This window comes from Python bivittatus, unplaced genomic scaffold (genome assembly GCF_059951505.1).
Source record: "Python bivittatus isolate LINGU-HERP-01145 unplaced genomic scaffold, Pbiv_v1 ctg000220_np1212, whole genome shotgun sequence".
Classification (NCBI taxonomy): Eukaryota; Metazoa; Chordata; class Lepidosauria; order Squamata; family Pythonidae; genus Python; species Python bivittatus.
In genome coordinates this window covers 14,782,539-14,799,035 of record NW_028277048.1, presented here as the reverse complement: position 1 = coordinate 14,799,035, position 16,497 = coordinate 14,782,539, and the positions used below count along the sequence as shown (strand labels likewise).

At 38.2% G+C, this 16,497-nt stretch overlaps 1 protein-coding gene across 3 annotated transcripts in view; it reads right to left on the bottom strand.

Annotated features, from left to right (window-relative positions):
- The window catches only part of LRP1 (LDL receptor related protein 1), a 304,990-nt gene that overhangs the window by 202,464 nt on the left and 86,029 nt on the right, over positions 1 to 16,497 (bottom strand). For all 3 annotated transcript variants that reach the window (XM_088137949.1, XM_088137950.1, XM_088137951.1), the window contains one exon: positions 11,183 to 11,320. In XM_088137949.1, coding sequence (XP_087994075.1) covers positions 11,183 to 11,320 — 138 coding nt within the window. The remainder of the gene's footprint in view (positions 1 to 11,182; positions 11,321 to 16,497) is intronic.

Below are 16,497 nucleotides of genomic sequence, written 5' to 3'. Positions count from 1 at the left end.
TGATAAAACCTTGTAAACAAGTTGTTATATCTGTGTAGCTTATTACAGTCTGTGCTCATAGACAAGGCCAAGTTTGGGGAATGGGTTCCAGAATATTTGTATCACCATGCTAGAGAACCAACTGCTCTTTCCCCTTCTGCATTTAATTTTATACCAGACACTTTATGGAACTGTGAATTTAGCAGTTTAAAGCAGACCCACATCTCCAAAAGGCATTAGTTTTCCTGCAATGCTGACTGGGTTCATATATTATACTAAGTCAAGATGTGGTTTGCTCATCTCCAATTTACCATGCTGTGTGAACTCATATAATTATGGCTTTGTCAACAAATCACAATCAAATAATCCCTGAGTGCAACTCGGTAAACAACCCTTCCTGTTTTTTATCCCAGCTTGGAAATTTCTTAACAGAATTTTATTTATTTAAAGTAATTTGATCCTGCTTTTTAGTAACACATTTTCAAACATGAAATGATTTTTTTTTTTAAGTTAAACAACAACGAAACTAACCAAAGCCAAAAAGGAGATTGTTGCATGTACCTGAACTGTAACCACTCAATAAGCAGGTGGGATGGCACTTCTTTCTGTCATTTACAAAGCTAAGCAAAGGTTCACAAAAATTAACTTGGTTCAATATTGTGCCTTTAGCAAGAAAGTGTCCACATGCAGCACCAGGCTGAAGCATTCCTTGGTCCTCCTCATTATGCAGCCACAATAAAAAGAATAAATGAGAAATCAATTTCAGTTCAGCAAATTCTTGGTGTGCTGGAAAAGATGCCTTGGAAGGGACCCATGGCTTGATCTAAGTTTTGTCTTGAATTCCTGTGTTTGCAGAGCATGGCAATTTTAAATCAAGGTCAGGATGAGCCTGTTTTTCCCTCAATTGGGTCATGAGAACACACCCACTGCCTTACACAAACCAAGCATACAAACCACAGTTTGCAAAAATAGCTCTCAAAGCACAGTTTTTTATTCTAATCTGTGGGTCAAACCTTACCTAAGCTTACTTATTTAACCATGATTGTAATAGCATCCAAGTGTTATATGCATGCATGTAGAGACCTCTCCAAGTTAAGAAAACAGCTGACAAGACAATTGTGCAACGGAGGAAGCTGCTTGCATGCCCACAAATTATCTTAAGCAGCTGAATAAGAGGAAACAGTCTATATGTAGAGGATTCCTAACGCTGAGCAACAGAATGGTTGAAGATGTGATTCCAAACGCAATCATAGATACAGCTGAAAGGCAATTTGGAAATTGCCTTGACTTCCTCTAGAAACTGACTACACTTTCCCCTTTGAAAGTCAAAAGCCTCAGAGAAAGAATGCAAGATAAAGTTCTGTATCCTCTAAAGTAGTGTTTCTCAACCTTGGCAACCTTAAGGTGTGTGTACTTCAACTCTCAGAATTGACTGGGGACTTCTGGAAGTTGAAGTACACACGTCTTCAGTTGTCAAGTTTGAAAAACACTGCTTTAAAAAGAGGAGGAAAACACCTGGCACCAGGCAAGTCTAGCAAAGTGTAAGTGGCCAGTACAGCATCCTTCTTTCACAGCTCCCACTCTAGGGGCAAAAGGCATTGGCAAACCTCTATTGACAGCAAATGAGTTACCGCTGCTCTCCTCTACTGTACATTACCCGAGACGCTACAGAGAAAGAAATGGCATTTCAAAATAAAGTCTGTGTCGATCAAGCAAAGAAGGGCACATGCTGGTTATGGGTGATGGAAGCTACAACCCTCACAACTAGAAAGTGCCAAGTTAGGGATAGGTAGCGTATTTTTTTTTTGGTATTTCTGACAAGTGGAATGGATGACTTTGAGTATTAGCCTGTTATCCTTCATCTGTAAATAAAGAGCTTACCTACATATCTGTCCCAACTCTCTTACATCTTTTAAAATATATTCTTATTTCCCATATGTTTAAAACACTTCACCTATTCAACTGTTTAGATGTGGATTTCATTTGTACAAAATAATTTTCAGAATCCTTTGATAAACACTACATGTAATAAGACCAACAAGAACCATTTATATTGTACTATACTGTATTTTGATGCATTTCACTGGGAAGCAATATAGAAATGTTATGTACAAACCCACCCAAATTTAAATCATAGTTATACACATAAGAATTAATTCAGATTCTATAAAAGTAAATCAGCTATGCTGGGACTTTCAAGAAATGTGCAGCATTCAGGTCCAAAGCAGGAAAACCGTAGATCTGAAGCACCTATCACACTTCGGTTCCAAATACTGACACATCCTTAATGTCAAAAATGGTTTTACAGCCATAATGGCTAGTTGTTTAATCTATATTTTCAAAACCTCCAAGTGAAAACTAGAAATTTCAAAAAGCTGAATCTATGCCCTATGCCCTATTGTGCACCCTCAAGAAATTGCAATACATATACAGAACCATGTCCATGAACTGCAGGGTGTGACGTGTCCTACAGCAGACTGTCCTCAGTTTTTATTCAGTCATGCTTCACATAAATGAGAACTTATTCCTGCCAAGACCTCAAGATATTTGAGATGATTCAGATAATAACTTGGCTTAACATAAAGAGATCTAAAGCCTTCTGCCCTCTAAACTTCCCCTTTGCTCTTTCTTTAGCACAAGCTGCAAATAATCAAAGAAATCTATAGTTCATCATTTCCCCTTTAAAAAAAAAAAATTATGATAGTATGTCTAATAGTTTGAGAATAACAAGAATAAAACTGTATTGCAAGACCACAGAGGACTTGCATTTGTTCTTATCAGACACAGGTTATATGTTCGGAAACTTTATAATATTATATTCCCAGCACTTCCATCGTAAAGAAACCCGAGAAGGGATTTATTTACAAGAATGTGTAAGTTCTTCTCTCAAGCTTACCCCCTGCCAACAACAGAAAGTCCTGCCTCCCAAATCAAAGCGTATCATGGTTCATTTCAAGGTTACATGAGTGACAAGCTCTTAAGGATTTGAAGCGGCAAGTTCTATTAATCAATTACATTACAGAATGTGTATCTAATTACCATAAACTCTATTTAAAGTGCAGGCACACACACACACACACACACACACACCCAAATAACTCAGACTGTATATTTTATTTTCTATCACAGATGTTGCACAAATAAAAAAAGTAACTAGTAGTTTAGAATAGGGGTCAGTAATATTTTTGGGGATCAAACACTGCAAAATATTTTTTTTAACTACAGCTATCAAAATATCACAATACTTGAAGATAGCTATCATGTCTCCTCACAGTTTCCATTTCTCCAAGCTAACCACAACCAATGCCTCAACCATTCCTCATTTTTTTTCCTTCCTGGTCATTTGTCATCTCAGTTGCTGACCTCTAGACGTGCTTTAGTTTCTCAATTTCCTTCCTCAAATGCAATGCCCGGAATTGGACATAATACTCTAGGTGTAGACTGTCCAATACAGAATAGAAGGAAATAATGACTTCTCTTGAACTTGACACTATATTTCTGCTGATGTAGCCTTGAACTACACGTGCATTTTTTGCAACTGCATTCTACTGTTGGGTCATGTTTAACTTGTGATCCAATGAAACACCCACATCCTTTTCACATGTACTGTGTCCTAGCACAGTTCCCCACCATCATCTCAGGTCCTATACTATGCCACTGATTATCAAATGTAGGGCTTCACATTTGTCTCTGTCAAAATACATCTTGCTGATTTTTGCCCAGTGTTCCAGCTTGTCAAGATCCTCCTGAATCTTGATATTCTCTGACATATTGCTATCATTCCATATCATTTGTGTCAACTGCAAATTTGATAATCATATTTTCTTACCCTTCATCCAAGTATTTTAAAAATCACTTCAAAGCACAGGGCCTAGAATGGAACTCTGTGATGTCACTGGACACCTCTCTCTAACTTGACATAGAGTCACTGATGTACACCCATTGGATATGAATTGTTCAACCATCTCTGTATCCACCTAATGGTAGTATAATCCAGCCCACATTTTGCCATCTGCTTTCCTACAATCTCAGGGGAGACTTTATCAAATGCTTTGATGAAATCAAAGTTCGCTATGTCCACCACATTCCCAAGGTTAACTAAATTGGTCATTCTATTTAAAAAGATCAGGTTGATTCAATGTGATTTATTCTTGATAAACCAATGCTGGCTTCTGCCAAGCGGTGCATTCTTTTCTCAATACTTAGCAACTGATTGTAAGCTTAATAATATGTTCCAGAATGTTGCCCTACATTGGTGTTAAGCTGAGTGGCCTATAGTTACCCAGGACTTCTTTTTAGGAAAAAGATTTGCCCTTCTCTAACCCTCTGGCACTACGCCTGTCTTTCAAGATTTCTCAAAAAATCCCTAAAACGCCAACAAGTCCGAAGAACACCAGATGAGGAAGGCTAATATCAAACATAGAAGAACTCATCACTGAGTATTTATAAACACACATGTGATATTCTTTTTGACATGACTACTCACTTGGTTGTCTGGCCAAGACCTATACTCTTAAAGGGTTGAGGCAAAGCAGCACCCAGCTTTGCCATCAGTTGAGATAAAGTTACCTTCAGGGGAATTACTCTTCTTCCATGATGCTTCCCAACCTCATTTTAAGGGTTAAGATCATTGTCATTTGAGACTCTTGATAATTACTGTGATTCTGAATTTCTTTTAATGATATTTATGATTTGTAATGTATTAATCATATATTGTTGTATGTTTGCTATTGTTTTAAGTGGTAAACCATCATGAGTCTTCTACAAGTGTGGCTAGATAAAAATATAACCAGTAGATAAATAAATATTGCTCGGATTGGGGGACAGCGGTATATTTTTTTTTCTAAGCACTTACAAGACCAGGTAAAGCAAAATGCACATTAGACTCAATCAATCTGAAACAGCTAACTCAAGTGCTAAATTCTAAATCAACAGAAAATTGTGCTGACACCAATTCAAATACCCCTTTCAGAACTCAAATTAGGACTAATTTTGCCAAATCAGTTCTGAGGGGTTCTTGTATTCCTTTCTAATTGCCTTAGAAAAATCTCTTTAAAAGCCTATTGTGCTGTTGGTCAAAAGAGGGTCATTAAAGTACATGACATAAAGTTGCCTGATAATTTCATCATTTGGGACTCAAGCTTGTATTTTTCTTTGGTTCAGAGTATGTGTCATAGAAATTTTATGATGTTTTATAAATGTAAAAACACTGAATCAAGCTTGACTCCTGGTAATTAGATGGACATGCTTGTATTTATATTACATGGATTTTTTAAAAAATTCCCAGTTAGGAATTCTATTCTTCTTTTATAGAGACTATCAGTAGTGGTACTCACTTCTTTGAACCTTTCTGGAAACCAAGCAACTGTACTTTTCCAATGCTGGAAACTTTTATCTTGCTCCTTCTCAGTGATTCAAGGGACTGAAGAAATGAATGGAATGTAGAATGTAGTGTCATATTCTGAATCTGCAATTTGCTGCAGAGAGCTCTTAATGGACTCATGCTTTTTCACCTGGATGGTCCATGTGCACATCTGTACCAACTAGTGACTTTCTATATTTTTACCTACCAGTGACCAACTAATGACTTTCCATCATTAACCCTGAACCCCACTCAGAGCTTCTCTTGGACTCATGACTCTTGCTCAAGGAACATGTGGCAGCTATGGTCAGGAGAGCTTTTGCATAAATACATCCTGTGTGCCAGTTACACCCATTCCTGGATTGGGAGGCACTTCTCAGTCACTCGCGCCTTAGCCACTTCCTGGTTGGACAATTGCAATGTGCTCTACATGGGGCTGCCCTGGAAGAGCATTCAGAAACTTCAGCTAGTCTAGCATGCTCTGTGAGATGTACTGGCTTCCAGTAGGCTTCCAGGTCCAATTCCAGGTGTTGGCTGTCACTTTTAAAGCCCTACATGGTATGGGAACAGGTCTCTGTTGGACCATCTCTCCCCAATGGTTTCTGCCCACCCCACCAGATCTGAAAAAGTGGACATGCTCTGGGTACTCCAAAAAAGTGTGCCTTTTCTGTGGCTGTCCCTGCCTTGTGGAACACCCTCCCACCGGTTATTCAACAGACCCTCACCCTTCTAGCCTTTCGGAAGGCTATTAAGACCTGGCTTTCTACTGAGGTGCTGGGATAGGACTGTATAGGTAGATAGTATGGAAGGAGGGCAGCTGAGCCTGCTGTGGGGCATCCCAAGGGGACAATTAAGGAGCAGGGTATTTGTTTTATTGTTTTACTGTTTTTACTGTTTTATGGTTGTTTTATTTATTGGTTTTACTGTTGTTGTGAGCCACCCAAAGTTGCTTAAGATGGGCGGCCATATAAATCTTTTAAATAAATAAAACCACATATGTTTTCTGGCACTCACTCTTTACGTAAGAAAGCAGCAAAATGCATCCAGAATGATAGCCTCAAAAGTCCTAGGATAAATTCTACAACAAAGAAAATCATATTCTGTACTTAAGGAATTGGGTAAATTGTGCAAACAGAGAATATTTACATACTCTTTGATTTTATGTAATTCATTCTATCTGAACTAATTTGAGGATAGGCAAAAATTCTGGTGCTATATCTTTCCACCTCACAGAAAATCTTTCTCAGCAACCTTTGGGTTTCTGAAATTTTAGCAGACAGGCACTGCTAAGACTCTTTCTAGCAAATCTTCACAGTCCTGAGGGTATGTGAAAATACTGGACTTCAAAACACTTTTTTTTTAAAAAAAGAATCCCATACCCTTCATACATTTTTTGCAGACCTGAAGAATGTCAGCAGACAAACAATTCCGAACATGATCTTTTCCTCTTCAGTAGTGAAACCCTGTTAAGTGACATAGAAGGTCACACACTGCTAGTGTTAGACATGCTTCCTCTCAACTAATTAGAACTCCAGAGAAAAGTTGCAGGGAAGAATCAGAATTGCCACTTAGTCAGTCACCGGGGCTTCATTGGACAGAGCTGGATTCCACAAATGCAGACGTAATAAGGCTTCCCAAATGAATCACCTTGAACCAAATACATCAACTGAATCCTGGCAGTTTCTCTGCTGAGTCAGCCAGGTCACGTAAGGAGGTGCCACCTCACAAAAATCACTGGCTCTCAGTCAAATCCTAACACAGCATGGCTGCCATACTATTACCTGATTTCACTTTCTATGGCTAACCATCAATAAAGATGCATTATAGACATCCTGTCCCTCCACATCCTTTTCCACAGCTAAGCAACAAATGCCCACTTAGCTGACAGTTCCTTAAGAAACAAAAATGAAGTACCACCAACCTGATACTTTCTTTCACATGTTTGATTTGACTAGCCCAGTGTTTCTCAATTTTATCAACTTTAAGATGTGTGGAATTCTGGGAGTTGAAGTCCACACATCTTAAAGTTGCTGAGGTTGAGAAACATTGGGCTAGCCAATGCAACCTTCCTGAAGATTATGGCAGTTGATTCCAATATATCTGGTGGGCACTAGATTATAAATGAATAAGGAAGACTGTCAATATAAGCGTGCAATCCAAACACTTTTGGAGTATTGTGTTGCATAAAATATAGCCAAATTCTTCATGTTCAGGAACTACTGCCTTTATTTACCTCTTGCACTTCCATCCCATCTTTTTTTCCCTGATATTCAAGATCAGAAATGGATCACAAAGCCCCCCCTGGAGGGATATTACCTGCAGCCCATCAAACCTTGGTTATGGTCCTCAACCCCTCCAAAATTTGCTGCCAAAAAGTAATGTTTAATGTAACAAAAGGAGGAAAATATTAAATATATGGGGGCTGATATTAACAGGAGGTTTGTTCATGTAAGGCACTGTTATTCAAATTAAACCAACTTTGATTTTTGCTATGGCCATGTTGGCTGTGAATGCTGGAAATTACAGATTCAATGCATCTGAAGGGTGCCAAGTTGGAGAAGCTCTCCTGAAAGGTTTATGCATTTCTTTTTAAGTGTTTTTGAATGATGCACTGAAGATAACAATATGGTACAATTTATAAAAATATACATGATAACTAATTGCTTCTATGAGTAATACTGACTATGGCAATTCTCAGAAAGAGGTACTACCTCTCTCATGTACATAATCTTGAAAAACAATTGTGGATACAGGCAGAATTGTTGTTATTTTCAATCAAACCTTGCCTAACATTGGTAGAGTTGCTGGAAGCTACATGGCAAAGAGAAGGACATACATCTATCTTCCAGTCCTAAAAATAATGTCCAGGCCACCAGAATGTTCTCTGGCAACTAACCTATTTTCTTTTATAAACTTGGAGTAGCAATTTTTTTTTCACTTTAGAGGCACATACACACCAGAGTATTCTCCTCCCCGAGGATCCAGTAAGCGTTCACTTGAAAGCAACCCACACCACAGAATTCTCCTGCTTTCCTAGCCCTGACTATCCCCAACCCTATTTCAGTAGCCAACCTGGAGAAGAGATGCCTATGGCTTCAATGGGCACCATGCTTGCTACGTGACTAAGGAAGTTCAGAAGACTACAAAATCACCTTTTGAAGTCAGAATGTCATGATTTTATGAACAACCAAAAACAAGGAGAAGGAAGGGGGATAAGGTCAGGAATTTGACCTAATAAAACAAATTAAGCAGACAACAATGGTGAACAAGTCCAGGCTTGGTAGCTAAGGCCACCAACAAAATGTTTCTGATTGGGGCTTCATTTAATGAGAGGGGGATTATTCTTTTTAGTTGTCTTAAGCATTTTTTAAAAAATGTCCAAGACAGCTTAGGAAGATTAATAACAACTATTCATTCACCCTTATTATCTAGAAGCCTCAAAACAAAACAAAAAAAGAAAAAGAAAAAGAAAGAAATGGGGGGGGGTTAGGCATGCAAACTGTACTACAGGTCACATCATGGTCTAACTAGGACCTAGGATGTCTTTGACAATAAAGACAAAGAAGTGTGTGGCAAGTTTAGCAATTGCTAGGACTCCCAATTTTCTATGGGTTGCAGCTATTACCCCTACCATCAAAAGTTACACCTTATAGCTACAGTGGGAAACCAATGACCTTCCAGTTATTTCAGAATTACAACTCCCAGTAACCCCAGATAGCAAAATTAGTTGGAAGATTAGTTCAACCACATCTGTAGGGTCAATGATCTCCTCGGTCTTGCATCATAACACTCTCAGAAACCACACAGATCTCAGCAGCCTGCTTTCCTAATCACAGCTTCCCTTTTTCACACATATAGAACAGCAGGAGATGTCATTCAATCTATGCTTCTGTTTTGCTGGCATAGAAACACAGCAACAAACCAGCCAGCTCACTTGCTTCTGATGCTGGCCACAGAAGAATAAATGTCCCTTCTTCCATGGCCTGCACAGACTGCTCCTTTCATTCTCTGCCAGCCTATCTGGTAGAAGGCTAAATGTTTATTTGGCAAGCAGGAGATCCCCCTTCATCTATGGGCAGCATGGCCACAGGGACTACCAACATCTTAACAGTTCAATAAAACTGATAGGCAAATAACTTCTACAGGGTTATTTACACATTATTCTGTTGAGGGTTATAGCTAGGAATGTGTAATTCAGAGAAACATGTTCGGGGACCAAAAAGGACATTCAAGTTGCAGTGCCTTCAATCACACAGGATTGTAAAGACATGCTTGCCTCCAGATTCTGCATCAGGCACAGCCATGCATGAAGATGCCAGAAACTCCCCAGCACTGGCATGGTGTTTTTCCCCCACCCACAAATGAGAGCTGCTGTTCCCAGGTTCACTTCAGGACAGATGTCTGCAGGTGAGTAATCTGCTCATGTGACAAGCTCTGAAATGCCCCAACATTCAACTTTGTTGAGGGAGAGCTTTCCAATAGGATTACAGAGCAGGGTTAAAAAGAAATGAGCCTCTTTGATCTACAGGAGAATGAAGGCTCCCAAGAGCATTAAAACCTCCCAAGGACAATGTGGCTATTTAGCAGCCTGCAAGGAAACTGAAATAAGGGTTTTTTGTTTTGTTTTTTGCTTTTGCACACTTGTTTCTCCTGAACTGCTCAAGGTGCCAGAGTTGCACCATGCATGCTGCATTCTAACCGTCCAAAGCTTAAGTTCTATGTTGGCTCACTTGAATGAGAACTTTACTGAACTCCAAACAAGTGTGCACAGAGTTGACCAGACTAATTAATACGCAAAGCAGCCTGCTAAATATCAATTTCTTTGTTTTATCAGGAATCTATCTAACTCTTCTTCAGATTATACTGATAAACTGGAACCTAATAATTAATCTCTTCCTTAAAGTCTGTTCACTTTGATTTGCCTACACTTTTCATGACAGCAGGCTTATTTTCTAGTATTCAAATAATGCCCATGACTCTTCTGCCCATCTTTTTTGGACTCTCTTCAAATATATCTCCAACCATCTACATAATTCTTGCAGGCACACAGAAGGGGATGGAAGTAACCTTTTACAAACAAAAGAGTGCCTGCATTCTCCAGTACTGTATGTGCAACTTTTTCTATCCCTGGCTCGTATTCCCTAGTTTTTGTCTGGATCACTTCAGCTTTTTCCTTCGTTTGTGCCCTTTTTACATTTTCCTCCCTCTTAATTGCATTTTATAATGTTACTTAAAGGAAAATGAAATTATGAATATATACAATGCATACAAAGTAAGTTTGATTAACAGTGAAAATTAACAATCATCTTGGCTTTTAAACCCATGGTGGCAGCTTTCCACAAAGCAAGGGGGCAGTTTCCTCCCATTTTCAGAGGAAATGGCAGTTAGCAATCTCAAATAATTTGTAAGCTTGTGTCTGAAAGCTAATTCGCTTCTGAGCTGTTATTCATTTATTAGATTTTGTTTTATATTGAGCAAAAATCTTAATTAGATATAAGACAGTAATATGGACCGTTCACACAATATGTTCTGCGTACTTTTAAGAGTATGACTTCATTCTCTCATTTTAAAAAATGCACTGATTCCAATCTTTTCCTCTTTTCACTGTATCTGTGTGCATATATCTAGTTACTATTAATTATGCTTCTTAGATCAATTGCTGTCCTACTAATAGCAAGAATTACTTTTACTCACTATTCTTTTCTTAACGCAACCTAGATCATGAAAGCCCTTTTGCTGCAATGTCACAACAGTAGCTTATAGTCAGAGTCTTTTTAACACCAAGGATTTCCAGAATTTTGCTTCCGAATTAGCTGGCATTTATCCAACTGTACAACTTACCTCTGCAATGAGGGCCTTCATCTGAACCATCTACACAATCACGTTCGCCATTGCAAAGCTTGGTCATGGGGATGCAAAGGTCAGTGCCCAGGCAGTTGTGCTCATTTGGATGGCACCTCGACACCTTGTTCTGCGGACCTGGAAAATAGGAAGAACCACTGCCATTATGAGTATCTCCAAGGGTCCCAGCAGAATTATCTTAATTTATATATATCAAATTTGTCACCGCCCATCTCATTGAAATGACTCTAATTAATCTATAGGAAATCCTAGAACAAGGAATGGAACCTCGTGTGTATGGATGATGTTTAGACACAGAAGAAGCTATAGACTCTTTTACGGCATGTTCTTTTATATCTAGAAAGGACAGTGCATAAACTCATATTAGCTAAGGAAATGAACAGAAGAATCCAACAGGCATAAGGCTAGTCTTGGATCCAAGAGACCTTGATGAAATGCATGCTCAACTGGCTTCAGTAAATAGCCAGTTTCTTTGGTTCTGTTCCTGGTAATGTTGGTTTAAAGCATACATTTGGGTCCTCTTTTTCTGCTTTAAAATGAATCTGAATTCATCTAGGGAATGTTTGAGTAATTTGGACTACAAAGGAGTTAGATTGAAACCATGATGACTATTATGGTAGCTGCAGTCCAAAATCCCTGGAGAGCACAAAGCTACCTATTGCTGACCCAGATCCTTTTTCCACAAGGCTATGAAACCTCAGAGTGTATTTCCAAGGGAAGCACACTGAGCAAATCAGTTTGGGTAACACTGTATTAAGTCAGATTCCATTATAGCTCAGGATAGGGGCCACAGTGGGTACCGATCTATCCATCAAAGTGGTTTGCTATGTAGAATAGTCGTTCCATCAGCCACTTAATCATTACTGGCATGAAGAACCTTAACAAACTACTTTTCCTCTTTTAAAAGCTAATAAATGAGCTAATTTATTTCATCTGACAAGTTTGTGGTACACCCCAAAGGGCTGCATTAGACAGGAATTGTTAACATTAGAAAACCACTTTAAAAGTTGCTGTTCTTTTGCCCATAAATATATGCCCTCTAATTGAGTTGGCTACAATCCAGAAATAAATACAATTGAAAAGGGTAGAACTGAGAAGAAGGTCTGAATTGAGAGTCTACTGATATTTTAGGGGTAAAAACAACAGAAGATTCCAAAATCTTTTTTTTTCCAAAAAAAAGCATTCAACCACATTAATTTTAAGTTGATATCACAGAATGTTTCTGCTTAAAAAAAATCAGGACTGCTACTATTACACAATTATTATTAATATTAAACGGTGGTTATTGTTATTACCGCTAGTGATTCTCTAATTGTGGGTATCACCAGTGGAAATCAGGATTACAAGCAACTTACAATAACTCTGCACAGTTCAAACCTCCTAACATAGGCCATTCTATACAACTAATACTTATAATTCTTTTGATGCCCACCAGCATCAATAAAGGCCACATTAATTCTGAATTAAAATAAATGTTGCTTAGCACCTTCTTTTTCCCTCTGATAGGGCAAATAACTACTTCTGCTCTAACTTTGCAACCTTTGCAACCAAATACCCTACCTGACTCTCATTCTGCTATTTTTGTACAAGCCAGAACATTTCAAATTGAAAACATACCATGATTTTAAAAAATGTTACAAGTGCAACATAGTACATATTAAACCACATGTTAAACTCGTATCTTTAGCATGCAGCTTTGTAATTTGGGGAAAGTGTTGGGGATAGCAAACTAAGTCTAGTTCAGACCACTGTGCACAGCCTTAAGGAGACAGGTTAAATCTTCATTCTCCAGACACTTTAGTTTGATAATATACTCCTCTGCCTGCAAAAAGAAAGAGAATCTACATTACTGCCCCCCCAAAATCTCTTTTTAAATCTTGTACTGGATAGGGAAATTCCCATTGCTAAGTATCTCAAGACAAAGAGTTTAACCTCACCCAACCCTGTTCAGTAATGCTAACCCATCATCCTTAATGGAAGGGCTACTCTAGAATGGGCAGAGATAGGTAAATCAGTCTCTTCCAGATATCTAATTTTAGTTCTCATAAATCCTAGCCACTAGAGCCAATAATCAGGGATGGCAAGAGTTGTAGTCCAAAACATCTGGAAGACACCACATTGCCTGTCACAACCCTAACTGCTCCAGCTATTTTCTTTCCAGATGTGTCAAATTGTGTCAGTGCCTTTTATCAAGGGCTTTTGTCTGGCCCAGGGCAATCAAATGCATAATGCAAGTCTTGTAAATCCAATTGGAATTTTGAGTCCCTTATTTGCTGATAATTTGGAAAAATTCAGAATCCCATAGTAGTTTATATATCAGAAGACCTGTCCAAATAATCCTGCTTTCCTTCTCATCCTCAGCTGCAGCCTTTTCAAATGGCTGCCTTTAGATGACACTGAAGCTACTTGATCTATTGTTGATCTATGGCTGATGCCTGCTTTAATAAATATTTATGCTTTGGCTAGAAAGCTCAGAGGAAAGCCTCTGCAGGTATTGCTCCAAATTTGTCAGCTGTCCAAAACCTTAATTAATGTCTACATTTAAATTAATAGATGCTTTCTAAAATCTGTGGCAACAATCCAGAAGAAGCTAAATTAGCAATGATGATTTCATCCCAACCAGGGGCTCCATTGTTTGGAATATGCTTGAGATTTCCTGGTGTTTGCATGCAAATGTTTGTCAGCTTGACTCTGTAAATCTAACCAACATGGATATTAGCAGTGACACCTCCAGCTTTCCTCTCCTGTTTCCTTTATCTCCAAATCCTGTCTGGGGCAGCCCTTGCTTGTCACCACAAACATAGGACTGAGAAGTTCTCCATCTTCTGGGGCTGTTTAGCCAGTTCTTTCTCACGCCACTATGGCACCGCACTGACGCACCCTTATCTTTCTAGGGTTAGAGGACTTTCTCTTGAAATTCCCCCCCCCCAATGAATTTCCAGTGCTGAGAATAACAGCTCACTTTCTAATATCAATATTAGTAATATCAATGATGCTTGCATATGGGGTAAGCCTCATAAGTCAGAGTCTCTCTTTTTTCCTTTTTGGCATGCTTCACATCAATACTTCTGTGCTGACTGAAAAGTGCATTCAGTTATTGTTTTTTGAATGTTTGGTTTTACTTAGCTTATTAATGTCATGTGCTCCTGACCCCAGCTCTCTAAACCATGCTGATTTAGAATGCTAGGAATTATAATCCAACACATTTAGACAGCACCAAAATGGGAAAAACTGTCTCACACATATATGTGAGCTATAATAAGCCAAGAATCCTGCTAAGTATAATATACAATCTACATTTTTTTTCAAGAAAACTAAATTGCAGTTAGCAAGTCAACTAAATTGCCTTAAAATCTTATTTTGTCCATAGATCAAATTTTGGTGAAATGCAGGGAAAATGGAATATAATAATTTTAAGAGTTATGAACGTCAACATGGCACCTATTCTTCTCTAATAAGCAGCATATTTTGCAGTATTTTACCTGTCCACAGAAGTAAAGCTTTTTTTCTTGTTACCTTCTGTTTACAAAAGCATTTCATATTTGACAAAGTGCAATTATTATTGCAGCCACCTCCTGGTAAGTGCTCCAGTAAGCAATCTATCCACATAGAGTTTGTTTTTCAAATTTATATATGCCACCCATCTCACTATAGAAGTGACTCTAGGCAGCATTACAGATTTAAAAAAACTATAAAACCATAAAAATATATGTTAAAAACGACAAAAGGTTAAAATTAAGCTAAAAAGATAAAACTACAATGCAAACTAAAAAATGGAGACAGCATCTTCAGGCTACCAGCCACCCCCAGTGCTGCAAACCCCACTGGGTCCCCATGCAAGGTGGCAGAGCCAGGTCTTATCGCCCTTTCAGAAGGCAGCGGGGGCGGGGAATCTCTGAGTTGTATAGCATTTGCTACTGAAACTCGTAAGACAATTGCATTTGCTAATTTTGCAATCAGCCAATAGTAAAAATGCAGTTGTTGTAGCTAGTTTGATTTTCCACAAGTTCTTCCAGTAGACATCAAATTACAGTATGGAAAAACTAAAAAGAAAAAAACCTGAACATTTGAATCTGAATTGACTCAATTCTCAAATTTAGAGGCAAACTGAGATCAACTGGAATTTGTCATTGTCTTGCTACAATAACAGTATCTCATTCCAGAGGCACATCTATACAAAAAAACACTTAACTTCTGGCCTCTGTCAGATATTTCACAATGATTGCCCATTTCAAAATACTGCCCTGGAGAAATTTGGCAGATATCCCAGAAGCCAAATCTGCTTTCTTGTTATAATTAGGAATTAATTGCACTGAGCCAAAGGATGAGGAACATGTTTGATCCCGTTTTTCTTGCAGCTAAAAATATGAGAAGAGCCCAGTTGGATCAATCCAAAAGCCCATCTAGCCCAAGATCCTGCTTCTCACAGGAGCCACTAGATGATTCTTGGGAAGCTCCACAAGCAGAGCATGAAGGCAACAGCACCTTCCTGTTCCTTTTCTCCAGATGTAACATCAAGACCCTATTCCTCTGAACCTGAAAATCACAAATACCATCATGACTCAGCCACTGATATCTTTCTCTACTATGGATATGCATCATCTCCTTTTAAGGCTAAGTTAGTGGTCAGCCCTTCAAATCTTGCTGGAACAAATTCCATAGATTAGCTATCTACAATGGAAAGTAGTGCTCAATTTCATCTGCCCCAAATGTCTCTCCGTTCAGTTTCACTGGATAATCTTGGGGTATAAAATTATAAAGTAGCAATAACCTTTCTTCCTATCAAATTTCTGTATAATATGCATCATTTTATACATACCTTGTATCTTCCTCTTTCCTTTTTTCTAATGCTAAAAAGCTTGACATGCCATTCTTCATGGGGAATTACTCCAGCCCCTAAATCATTTTAGTTCTTTTTTCTTTCCCAAGTAGCAATTAGTACTATTCATAACATTCCAAATGTGGTCCTATCACACATTGTATAAAGGCAGTTTTATTTTTAATTTCTTTCCTAATTATTCTAACATGGATTTTTCTTCAGTAACACTTTTCTCTTATATCCCCGATAATTTTTAATGGTGCTTTCTACTAGTTATAAAAAGTTACTGGGCACAGCCATTAAACTATCCACCCTATAGTTACTTGGACAGTCACTAGAACTTTCTGAGAAATGATCTAATGATTTATTTGTAATTTTACAAAACAGTTTGGAATTTTGTTTCTTGGCGGTACTTTTTACATCAAAGTCCTTTTTTAAAATATACAAATATACCACATCTTCTGTGACAGATATA